The sequence below is a fragment of the Schistocerca serialis genome, chromosome 11, assembly GCF_023864345.2.
Source record: "Schistocerca serialis cubense isolate TAMUIC-IGC-003099 chromosome 11, iqSchSeri2.2, whole genome shotgun sequence".
NCBI classification, from domain to species: domain Eukaryota; kingdom Metazoa; phylum Arthropoda; class Insecta; order Orthoptera; family Acrididae; genus Schistocerca; species Schistocerca serialis.
Genome location: NC_064648.1, coordinates 170,497,900 through 170,510,246, shown reverse-complemented (window position 1 = coordinate 170,510,246; position 12,347 = coordinate 170,497,900). Strand labels below are relative to the sequence as shown.

The 12,347-nt window shown below is 41.4% G+C and overlaps 1 protein-coding gene across 1 annotated transcript in view; it reads left to right on the top strand.

Annotated features, from left to right (window-relative positions):
- LOC126427370 (5'-AMP-activated protein kinase subunit gamma-1-like) overlaps positions 1-7,344 on the top strand; it is a 632,906-nt gene extending 625,562 nt beyond the window's left edge. Inside the window, exon 14 of the mRNA XM_050089719.1 lies at positions 4,165-7,344. Within this exon, the coding sequence (XP_049945676.1) occupies positions 4,165-4,331 (167 nt within the window). The 3' untranslated portion in view covers positions 4,332-7,344. The remainder of the gene's footprint in view (positions 1-4,164) is intronic.
- Positions 7,345-12,347: the final 5,003 nt, after the last annotated feature.

Genomic DNA, 12,347 nt, shown 5'->3' with positions numbered 1-12,347 from the left:
TATTAATCTTCGAGATCACGATTATATTTGAAAGCTTTCTTTCTCTTGTAGCAACACTATGTATATTAATTTAAATCATTAACTTTTCTTTTTTGGGTGTTCGCGCTACTTAAGAGTGATCTTCCAATCGGCTGACTACATCACGTGTCCTATGCTGTCATCAGCTGGCGAGATCACGTGACTTGAGCTATGACTGGCTTACAAAAGCGCATCGCAATCTCGATTTCAATGCTTTGGAAAGTAAGATGCGGTGTTTGATGATATTCGAATTTATACCTTCATAAAACGAAAGTATGCAGTGTACATGTTGCTTTACATCAAGGATCTTTCCAGAACATTTGATTTTCCTTTTTCCTCCTCTCATCTATTACACCATGTATCTTTCAATCCTTTCTTTAGACTACACCAAACACATTTTCATACTCTTCTGCTATGGATTCCTTGTGATTTTAACACATTTCGTGTAAAATCATTTCTTTCTCGTGCTACTGCTTCTTCATTTATGAACTGAGTTGAAATGTGTTTTTTAACTTCATGGGTCCAGCCTGATGTCAAGGGCATGTGCAAACATCTGTTTTTTTTTTTAAATTTTTTTTGTTATTATTATTTTATTTTATTTTTTTTGCATAACCATTCTGCACAAATGTTGAAAACACAACAATCTTCTTTTTCTCAGTTTCTGCTATTTTTTCTTTGTTTTGATATATTTCATACTTGATTTTTAATTTCCGGGCTTCTGTGCTGCATATTCAGCCTCAAACTTAACTCGTTATTCTTCTATCCGATATGTCTTATTTGTCAAATTTATAATTCGGTGCTAGGCATTTGCTCATGGAGTTCCACTACTGTGTCCTAGACACTTGAACTTCCTAACCATTTCTATTTTATCAGTGTCGGTTACTAACATTTTGGGTGCATTTTTTAAGTTGGGGAAAAAATTGACTTTTCTCTGTGGAGTGTCTCATAATCACTCAACTTAAGTATCTACTCAAACTGTAACTCCTTATTGTTATTATATATGTCTCTTGTACTGTGCACAATGCAGTGTTAAATCTCTGAGGAAATCTGGTCGGATCTCTCAAAAAGTGTGAAGATCCGTACTGTGCACCATCAAATAACTGCAGTGTCAGGACTGTTCTGCATACCAGCAGTTCTGGTACGGAACTTGCCCACCCACTGCCTCCTGCTTTTCTCTTTAGCTCTGTTTAGAACTCACTTTTCTCCTGGACCTGTCCGTTAGTTGATACCTTCCACATCCTTTTTCTGTATCCCTTCAGCTCCTTGCTGGAGTAGACACTGTCTTTTCAATATATGATCTAGCCAAGTTTCCTGTCTCTTTCCTATCTCGAAAAGGTTCCTGTACTCTCCAACTCTTTTCAACTCCACCTCATTCCTCACCCTGTTTTCGCAACTCTCATCTTCCAGTTTCCTCAATTCACACATTTTCATTGGCTTCAGTCTTGTTTAATCATCATTTGGTAATATCTCTGCCACACGTAAAGCTATCCTCCATATACAAGGTGAGCCCAAACTCGACCTGCAAAATTTTGGGGATTGGAGAGAGATTTTCTGAGAGTCGCCGTATAAAGGATTGTGTTTTGCTTTGTTTCTTGTCCTCGTGTATCATTGTTTCTTTTATTGCACTGAAAATAAATGCACAACAGTGCAAATGTTGGTGGCACGAAATGTGTGCCTCATTTGGAAACAAACTTGTTCCATATAAATCTGCATACGTACTCTGCAAGCCACGGTACAGCGCACGGCAAAAGGTACTTCGTACCTAGTGTATCCTGTTTCACTCACAAATAGAGTTAGGGAATTAAGAGAGTCTATATACAGGGTGGAGCAAATAAAGGTGGTCCGGAGAATAGGTCCACTCAGAGTATTCGTCACCACGATTGACGTGATACGCCGGTATCTTTGCTACAGGCGTCAGGTCGATTTGGTGGAACTCTGAAACATTTTCTGGTGAAATGCAGCCACACGTTTGGTGTGCGGCACATTTCGGTATATTTTTGACTCGTTGAAACTTATCCCATCTGACGCCATTTTCAAACTGAGTGTTGCACGGCACTCTTCGCTGGCACTTTGACACTATTAAACTTGTCACCAAACAGCTGACCGCACTGAATCCGCAACTCTGTCGTGTAACTTGCCACAGTGAACACTGGGAGTACCCCTGTCCCCTTTGTACCGCTCCAATCACACTGAAGCCCACACTACACTCTGAACGTGTGAGGATCGTGTGTTGGGCATAATGTGGTGCGCACATTCACATCCAGTCGTATACACTGGCCCGGGCCACTTTTATTTGCCCCGCCGTATTTTTCCGTTTGAGCCCTAATTTTTATGTGTTATCTTCACGGTCCTTACGTGTAGCAGTAGAATTGTTTTTCAGTCTGTATCAAACACTAGTTCCTTAAAATTTCTCAATAGTGTTTCACGAAAAGAATGTTGTCAAAGTTCCGAGGATTCCGATGAGTTCGTGAAGTGTCTCGGCAATATGTGTGTGTTGGTCGAACCAGTCAGTTAACAAATCTTGCAGCCCACCTCTGAATTGCTTCAATATCTACCTTTAATCCGATTTGGCGGGGAACCCAAACACTCCAGCATTACACTCAAGAATGGGTTGCACAAATGTTCTAACAATTGTTCTAAAATTTTCCCAATATGCCAAAATCGACTATTCTATTTCGGTACTGCTGTCCTTAAATGTTCATTCCATTTCGTACCACTTTACAAGGTTACATCGAGATGTTTAATCGATCTGAATGTGGTGAACAGTGCAGCACGACACTGTATTCAGACATCACGGGATGTGTTTTCCTACTGATATGCATTAAATTGAATTTTTCTACATCACAAGCTACCTCTCATTCATCACACCAATTAGAACGTTTTCTGTAAACTGATAGAGCGTCGATACAAGCATTGTAAAACCGACATCTGGTCCAACAAAATACAATATATATAGAGTAGATGATACAAAATCTTTTTTGCAAGCTCTTATAAATGACAGCATTCAGAATATTATGGTGGAAATATTTATATCAGGGTGACAGCTGGGAAGAATTAGATCAGATTACACAATGATTATTTTTTTTTTAACTGGCTGGGGTGTATAGATGATATGGGGAATCAATGATATGGGGAATCAACAAGCAATCTGTCTGATGCAGAAACAGGCAAGCTGTATTTCCTGCCATAGTGCCACAGGAGGAATTTTGTTGCATCTCATGTGTTTCGCTTAGAATCACAGAACGTAACAGTGTGCAGAAAACTTTTAATCTTCAGAGATAGTCTCTCTCTCTCTCTCTCTCTCTCTCTCTCTCTCTCTCTCTCTCTGGAGAAAGTCAAAGGGAACTAGCACATTAGGTTGTCTTGCAAGTAAAACATTGGTGCCATACGGCATCTGGTTTAAACTCCTGCGTTCATCACATTTTCTTGTGTTGGTTTCTCATTTTACGAGCTACTAGCTGCATTTATTAGAAGTGAATTGGCTATTGTCTCATTGAGTGTATTTTCCAACATGTTATTTTTTAATTTTTCACGTAAGGGTTGTAGTATTTCTGTTTGTAGTGCATCAATGCCTGTGGTATTTCTGTTTTTCATCTCCTAAATAGTTGGCTACACTTCACTCTTCAGAATTTTGTAGGCTTCTCTCTTGTTTATTTATTACACTTTCTAATTTTAGTTCAGATTGTTCTATCTCCTATTCCTCCTAACTACTTGTGCATTCATTCAACTTCTCCTTTACTTCTTGAGGCTTATTAACCATCTTACGTTGTCAGCCTCTGTCTCCAAGACATCTTTCGACATCTTTCATCCGTCCTTGTCACTCATCAACTTTATTGCTTCTTATACATGGTCATACCTTCTCTCTCTCTCTCTCTCTCTCTCTCTCTCTCTCTCTCTCTCTCTCTCTCTCTCTCTCTCTCTCTCTCTGCCCCTCTCCTTTTCTGAGTCTCCCCCTCACCCTCCTTCTCTCCCTCTCCGTCACCCCCTCCTTCTCTCCCTCTCCCTCATTGTTTTATTGTATCACATTTTTACTTGTTCCACTTCTTTCTGGCTCAGTCTGCCTACGTAATCCATTATTTACATTCACTTACTTTCTTTCCATGTATCAATGAACAATTAAATAAACTGAAATTGTACTCTTTGCAGGTGGCCTCGGTTCGGACGATGCTACTCCGGCAACCACGTCTGGTGCAGAAGAGGAGGGTGGCGGTGGGGGCAGCGAGGTCTCCGACACCCCTCCTCCGGCACCCACGCCTGCGGCAGTGACGGCCTCTGCCGGCTGGAGGGAGGTCACCGTCTCCGGTGGGGAGTGAAGGGGAGCTCCGTAGCCCACCTGCCGCACGTCTCGCCGGTCGGTCCGTGGCGAGTCATTCGCGTGCCGGGCACTCCGCCGGTGGCTGACACCTCGTTCGGATTCTCCGCATCCGAATCGGGACGCAGTGCCGGGCCGACTCGCAGCCCTGGAAAATTTCTCGTCGAACTGAGTGTGTTTTGTCAGAACTGGGTCTACACTGACGGACAGCGGGAGTGGAGACTCGGGTTCTCAGCCACGGGTGACAGGCGAGAACTGTGGCACGGACTGAACACCTCCGAAGATTTGTAGGTTGCGCATTAAGTTTCCCATTCTTAGCGGGTAGCTGACTGTGCATTCACTCGTAGCGAGTGCCAGCGATGCCCCTACTGCAGTGGAGAACAGTGCGGCCTCTTTGTGTACACCAGTCGCTGCCCTGGGGTGTCGTCGGAGCTGAGGAGCAGCTACAGTCGGAGTAGAGGTCAAACCCCAAAAATTGCCACACGGACTCGGTGACACTAAAACCGCCACGTGATACCGGGTGAGGGGGCGGACGTGTACAACTGGAATTTCACCGGTACCTCAGGATCTCTTGTACAAACACTAGCTTAATTCTGTACCTTAGCTCTGCACGTCTTTTTTGCCCACTGTACCGAATTGGCAAGAGACGTGTAATACGTCACTTTTCTCCACGAGGCTTCGCATCTGTGGCTGGAGTGTGTCGGACGTACGCTGCGCCCGCGGAAGTCGCCGACCCCGGCCGAGCGATTCTGACACGAGACTGATCCTCGTCCTCTTTCGGAGCCAGCCGAATTGTGCAGGGAGCTGCTCTCTCCCCACAATAAAAACATCTGCTCGAGTATCGGACAGATCTGTTGTCCTCTTTGGAAAATGACGCTTATCTACCCGGTCTGACATTGCAATTTTTCGAAATCGATTTACCGGTAGCAACTACAAAGTTCACCACGGTGTAAGACAAACTGCGTATTGGCATCACTGTCACATTCTGCACAGGTTCGTCTTTTGCGGTCATCGACTATTTTTTGGTCCGTTCGTATTGGCGTGAGGCGAAAAATATTGTTGCAGTGCGCTGTACTTTATAATTCTCCCTTTAATCGCAAACAATTCTCTTTGTTACTATATTCCGTTCTAGACTTTATTGTGTGGGGAGCAGTTCCCTTAAAAATGTGATTAAAAATAAATTAAAAGTGGGAAATTAATTTTCCTGGTAGTTTTTTTAGGCTGGCCTCACATGTTGCATTATTATGGTAGTTTAATTTTTCTGTCAAAAAAAGAGTTTATTTTTCAAGCAGTTGTTTCCGTAAGAGCAAGCGTAATGTGTTTTTGATGTAGTCCGTGCTCTGGTTTGCAGAATATAAGTACCTGTGTGTGTGTGTGTGTGTGTGTGTGTGTGTGTGTGTGTGTGTGTGTGCTCTAATATTGAAGTCTGTATAGAAAAAATTAAATTTTGTAGTTTGTAGCTCCAGGCAGTGTTTATCAACATACCTGGCGGCAATACACTTGTGTACGCTAAAAAACAAATCTGTATATAGTCTCACTCGATTGTTAGAAGTAGTTAGTGTGTAAGGTTAGGCAGGGGGCCCAGGGTTCTCACAAAGCAGAACTTTGCGCTTATCGCTTGCTGCCGTCTGTCGGGGCGTGACAGGTCTTTCGCTGTCCGTATTATTTTGGAAAGTTTTTCAGTGTTCCAGCTGCACTTGATACCTGGCCCGTGCTCAGGGAAGTTTAACGAGGAATGTGGGTGTGTAACACGGAAGGTAGTTAGTCTCTCATTTTTCCGTAATCCACCGTATACTGTGGTGGCGCCTTTGCCGTCTAGGCAGAGATTTTAGCATTGTATGTTAATTTTAAGGCAAAATTGTCACCTCGAGTCTTATTGTGTTCACACATTTTCAGTGTGTTTCTTAATGATTTCTTTTAAAAGTGCTGCTCTATCTACCACTGCTCGATACCAGCAATGGCAGTTACGTGCATATGTTACAAAAGGCTATCTTGTAAGTTTATTGTATGTGGAGTCCTGTGTTATTGTACAATTCTCATATATTGCTTTGAGCAGGGAATAACAAAAAATCTAAATTCCTGTTACATTTGTGACTGCACAATAGTGAGGGGGAAAATGTGATGCGGAAGGGAAAAAAGTGCTTAATTCGGTGTACATTTGTGATTAGATTGTGGAGGAAAAGCGTGTGATGGGGCACAAGAGTCCTTTTGCAATGTATGTTGCTGTTGATTTGAAAGGAAGTCATTTGTCATTAACAGCGCAGTTGGTGCAGAGAGACAGAATATGTAATGTATTGTGCATATATAGTGTGTGTGTGTGTGTGTGTGTGTGTGTGTGTGTGTGTGTGTGTGTGTGTTTTTGTGCCATCGGCATTATCGTTGATAATTATTTATTTTATTATGAAATATCGAGCAGTGAGGCTGTTTTCCCATGTTGATGGTAGTGAAGATGAGTCTTGACAAAATGTAAGCTGGCATTAATAAGATTATTGTAGCTGTAGTGAACCACGCATGTGATAGTTGAATAATTATTTTTAAGGACACCGATTGCAATAAGGTACTGTACATTAACACGTGGACACATTCGAGGCAGTGCGTGCTGTCGTAAGCTCGTGTGTGTCAAACTGAACTCCGAAGCTGGCACTTTTTGCACCGCTTCAGTTCTTGCGCTGTTTGCATTGCCACAGTGGTACTTTGTGACGTGGAGTGGGGGGAGGAGGACGAAGAGCAGCCCACGCCGAGTCACGTGCGCGTCTGGATCTCCGTACGCCACGGATGAGACTGCGAGCAGCCCGGGAGCACTTTATGGAAATGCAGTGTGTCGCCTCTCAGGGCCTTTTCTTAATTTTATTTTTAGTGTTTGCCTCCTACGTTTGCGCAGAGTCGGGCACTGCTGAGCCACTAGTAACTAAAGTTGCCACAGCCCACTGCTGTTGTTTTCTGTATTACTGAGGCCGAGGTGTATACTGCCCGGTCAGAGATATGTGTAATAATAAACACTGCAGAATTTTGAACTTGTCGTTGTCAGTTCACTTTATCCTGTCACCACCTCTCGCGTCTTTCATTCCCGAGAAGAATACGGCACATAAACAGGTGAGACAATATTGATGATAATAATAATAATAATAATAATAATGGTTTATTTGTCCATAATAACTTTTACAATCGTGGACATAGTCAGTCAGTACATACATGAACAGTAATGGAAATGAGCGTTTGGCGTCATTGGCCGGGAGGCCCCTCGCGGGGCAGGTCCGGCCGCCATATCGCAGGTCTTATTTCATTCGGCGCCACATTGGGCGACCCGCACGCCGGATGGGGATGAAATGATGATGAACACAACACAACACCCAGTCCCTGAGCGGAGAAAATCTCCGACCCAGCCGGGAATCGAACCCGGGCCCAGAGGACGGCAATCCGTCACGCTGACCACTCAGCTACTGGGGCGGACGTGAACAGTAATAATAGTTTAGTAGTAGAAATAAAGTACATACAACATTAAAAATCCTTGATGGAGTACAAACATTTAGCAATTAAGAACTGCTTTAATTTTATTTTAAATATGTTTCCTTTTAACATTTTTATGGTATTTGGCAGTCTGCTGTAAAAAAATCTTCCACCAGAAAATGGATTATGATCGGTTGCTTTTTTATTTGAATTTTATGTGGTAATCCTCTTTCTTCCTTGTATTATAACTATGGATATCACTATTTATTATACTGTGCTGCATATTTTCTTTTACAAACATATAATGAATACACTGTTAGTATATTATACTTAATGAAGTATTCTCTACAGGATTGATGTTTACTAATATTTACTATTATCCTAATTCTCTCTTCTGGGCTCTAAAAGCCCTATCCACTTATACCGTGGGTGCCCCGCCCCAAATCTCAGTACCTTATTGTGGGTGGGAGTGTATAATACCAAAATAGATTTGTCTTTAAGACTGGTGCACTATTATGCCAGAAAGGCATTTTAGCAGGTAGGTATTACATGAAATTTTTTTACACATGTAGCTGATGTGCTCCTTCCATGTAAGATGTTCATCAACAATAATATCCAGGAATTTATGTTTATCAGTTGTTTCAATTGATAGCTCTGGCTCAGTGTCCACTTGTCTTGATTTGTAATTTAGCATAAACTCCATTAGAATTGTCTTTTCCTTATTTAATGCCAAGTATCCTCTGTTATACAAAATATGGGTAACTCCTACAGTTATAAGGAAACGCAGCTGTATACAAATGTTGTGTGTAGCTGACGGGGGAGGTAGATAATTTAGATAATCATCTTGAGGTCGAAGCTGTCTGTGTTGCTTTAACAATACATATGTTTAGGGGTGGGTGCGCCTTCAGCAAAACACAATTTTGTTTTCTTTCCCGAATGTGTTTCGCTGCAGTTGCATCATCATCAGTATTTTTTATTTGAAGGCTGTTAGGCATAAAGAATGTTCTTTACTGTTTATATACATGTAAATATTAGTTTTTAAATAGTAATTACAGATTTTTAAGAGCACATAATTTTATGTATTCGTACCTTTTTACCATATGGTATGAATACGTAACTTAATGTGCTCTTCAAAATCTGTAATTACGATTTAAAAACTAATATTTACATGTATATGAACAGTAAAGAACATTCTTTATGTCTAACAGTCATAAAAAAAGACCACTGATGATGCTGCAACTGCAGTGAAACGTGTCTGGGATAGAAAACAAAATTGTGTTTTGCTCAGGCGGACCCATCCGAAAACATAATTTATATATGTTGAAATATGAACAGGCATCGTAAACAAGGTTGAAAACTTCTCTCTCACACCAAACCCTGTTAGATCTAGAACACACACCTGTGTACCTACATTACCAGTGACCATCTCAATACCTTTACTCGTAAATTATTCACATTCAACCAAGACTTCGCATTACCGTGTATATAGCGTGTTCACAATGTATTGATAATTTCAAATACAAATAATGCATGCTAAGATGTAGTCTGTCTGTAAACTCGAGAGCGAGCAGTGCTTTTGGTGGGAGAAGTGGCCTTTCAGGGAAGAAAACTGCCACCGGCCTACAGGGGCACCCAGAATCTATTGCCCGTTACCTGTCTAGCAGCGTAGATCGGTGTGCAATGATATACATCGTTTCTGTTCGTGGGATCCTAGTTGTCAGTGTCAGTGAGTTAACTTTGTGTACTTACTGATATACTTCGATATCCGAAAGTGATAGATAATAGTATAGCATTGCAAGAAAATGTGCAGAATACTAAGATGAGGAGGTATTTGCGGAGTAACGAGCGTTTGATCATCCCTAATGTTATTACATCGTGTATTAATGAGGCGATCCAAAAAGAACTGTTGGCTAATATTACCAGTCCCAGTCAAAGGGCTGCAATTCATGCAAACGTCAGCCTCTCCCAATAGGACGCATAATGAAGGAACACGAAAATAAGCCACGTGGTTTACTGGAATCGCCACAAAGGAAAGCTAATAAGTTTGGGAGGAAACCCATTATTACAGACAGTTTCAAAATCATGTAAAACCTTTGATGCTTATGGAACACTAAATCTCTATCTTGGTCACTATTCATCTGATTCTAAGACATAGTGCTTAAAACATGTGCGCAATAGCTATTCTTAGACACTGGTGAAATTTCCTTCGAAACTTACACTGATTCTGAACTTCTAAGAAAAAAGCTTGACATAAGAGTTACGTTCGTATATTAATTTTTATTTTTTGGTAAGAACTTTATTCTTAATCTACAGCAATGTTACCTTCAAAATATTCCTCATTACATACTATACACTTATGCCAGTGCTTTTTCCAATTTCCAAAACACTTTTAGGAACTGTTTCTTCAGGATAGTTTATAGCCTCTTAACTGTGCTTTTTTAATCTCGTTCATGCTTGTAAAACCGCTGTCCTTAAAGGCCAGTTTTGAAACGTTTGTAGGCCCTACCACTTGTCTTCCCACAGTTTACCGTAACAGGCTCACCAAAAGGAATATTTAACATTTCTAAAAATTTCATACACTTTATTCCATTCTTATAACAAAATTTAATACAGTTTCTCTAATTTATTTTTATACAAAACAAATACGAGTTGATGCTACCAAAACACATGTAACCTTTCTGGCAGCTCACAACAGAGTAAATACCCAATACGGATAACGTTGTACACATGTTTTTGAGGCATGTTTATGAAGATAGCGACAAAAAAGTAGTGCAAATCGGACTAATACAACACACAAAATTATAAATTTCTGCTTACCTTTTAAACACTCTTAATGTTGCAAGAAATTAAGTTTCAATGCAGTCCTTCAAAGAAAACTACTACATTTTAGTAGGGACATAAAGTAAGAACAACCCTTAAATTCTACAAACTGATTACATTATATGGGGTTCGTTTTACCAATAGCAATAGAGGAACACACATTCACATGAACAGACATTTTGTTCTGTGTTTGTAGTAGAATCCTGACTTCCATTCTTATGTTAATATTATTTAGTCTATAATGTTGTGTTTCGGAAGAAGCTATAGTTTTTTTGTATTCCTTATCGTCTTAATGCATTTGTATAAAAATAAATGCAGCTGAGATGTATCTATCTGTACACGGCGTCGCCCCAGATTTGAAGTGCGTGCCACGGCGGGTCCGGTACTACGTTGTGAAACACCCTGTAGAAGTGGCTCGTGACGTAGCTGGGTAGGCAGAGCTCTGTCTTCAGTTTACCGACCGACTATACAGCAGCTGCAGAGTGTCAAGTTCCCTCACATATACAGGTCAGTAATGATGTGGTGGTATTGGTCAAACCAACATCGTGCTGTGGGGGTGGAGTATTGTATTCGCTAAGGCAAACCTGGTGTGTGTGTGTGTGTGTGTGTGTGTGTGTGTGTGTGTGTGTGTCTTTTGTAAGCATTTCGAGATTCAGCCATGGTATCCAGTTCCTGCTCGTGGAACAATATTGAATTGAGTAAGAAACTTCTGGTCAGCTTTCGTTGCAGCAAATTGGAAGTCTACTAGCCCTCGGAAAACTCTCTGAACCCTGAGATCGTCAGAGGTTTGTGTAGCAATTTACAGGGGAGCCTGCATCATTTGTTACAGAAACATTCCGACAATACGACATGACGTGCCACACATCCGACGAGGCCTCACGAGTTCTCCATGAAGAATTTGGTAACCGCATAATTTCCCAGTGTGCTTGTGTCGGATGGCTGGCCTGCTCAGCTGATCTAACTGTGCTAGATGTTTGCCTGTGCAGATATTAGAAGGTGATAGTGCACTCCGACTGGCCGAGAAGCTGGCAACGGTTAAAAGATGAAATTCGCAATGAAATTTCCAGAACTCTTCTGGCAGTTACTAAAGATGTGTTCAAAAACAGGGTGAAACTCCTCGACTGTTTTGTAGCTACAGATGGTCGTCTTTTGTCCGAAGTAGCATTTCGTAAGTAAACGTAAATAAATGTTGCATCTGTGTAAAATGTTCAAATTTGTTTCGCAGTTCGTGTGTTATCCAGTTTCAAAATTGTCAAAGCATTGCAAAGCACCGTGTACAATGAAGGCTTTCACAGCCAATGCTTATTTCTCTTAAAAGCTTGCTCATATAGCTCAATGCCTTTTGCCCCAGCTTGCGAGGCAGAGAGCTATGCCTGTGGCCCGGGTTGAATCTGTCCCGTGGATTAATGACAGGTGGTACAGTACACGGGCCAGCCTGAGAGAGTGTTTTTCAGGGGTTTTCTTCACCTTTTTAGACAAACGATGCACTGGTCCCCAACCTCTGGCTCGATACATAAACAGTTGGAGTACAGTCTGTATATCGTGTGTGCTGTCACAAGCCCTGAGGTACACACGACAAAATCTGATTTTGCCAGATGGCTGGGTGGCTATAAGTAAGGTTTTTACTTAGCCTTTTTCATCATCATCATCATCATCATCATCATCATCATCATCTGCAGTTTGCTTTGTGTTTTTCTCCCAGGTTCAACAGTTCTGAAAAGTGTTCTTCCGGTAATTGTTTCTGTTTTCA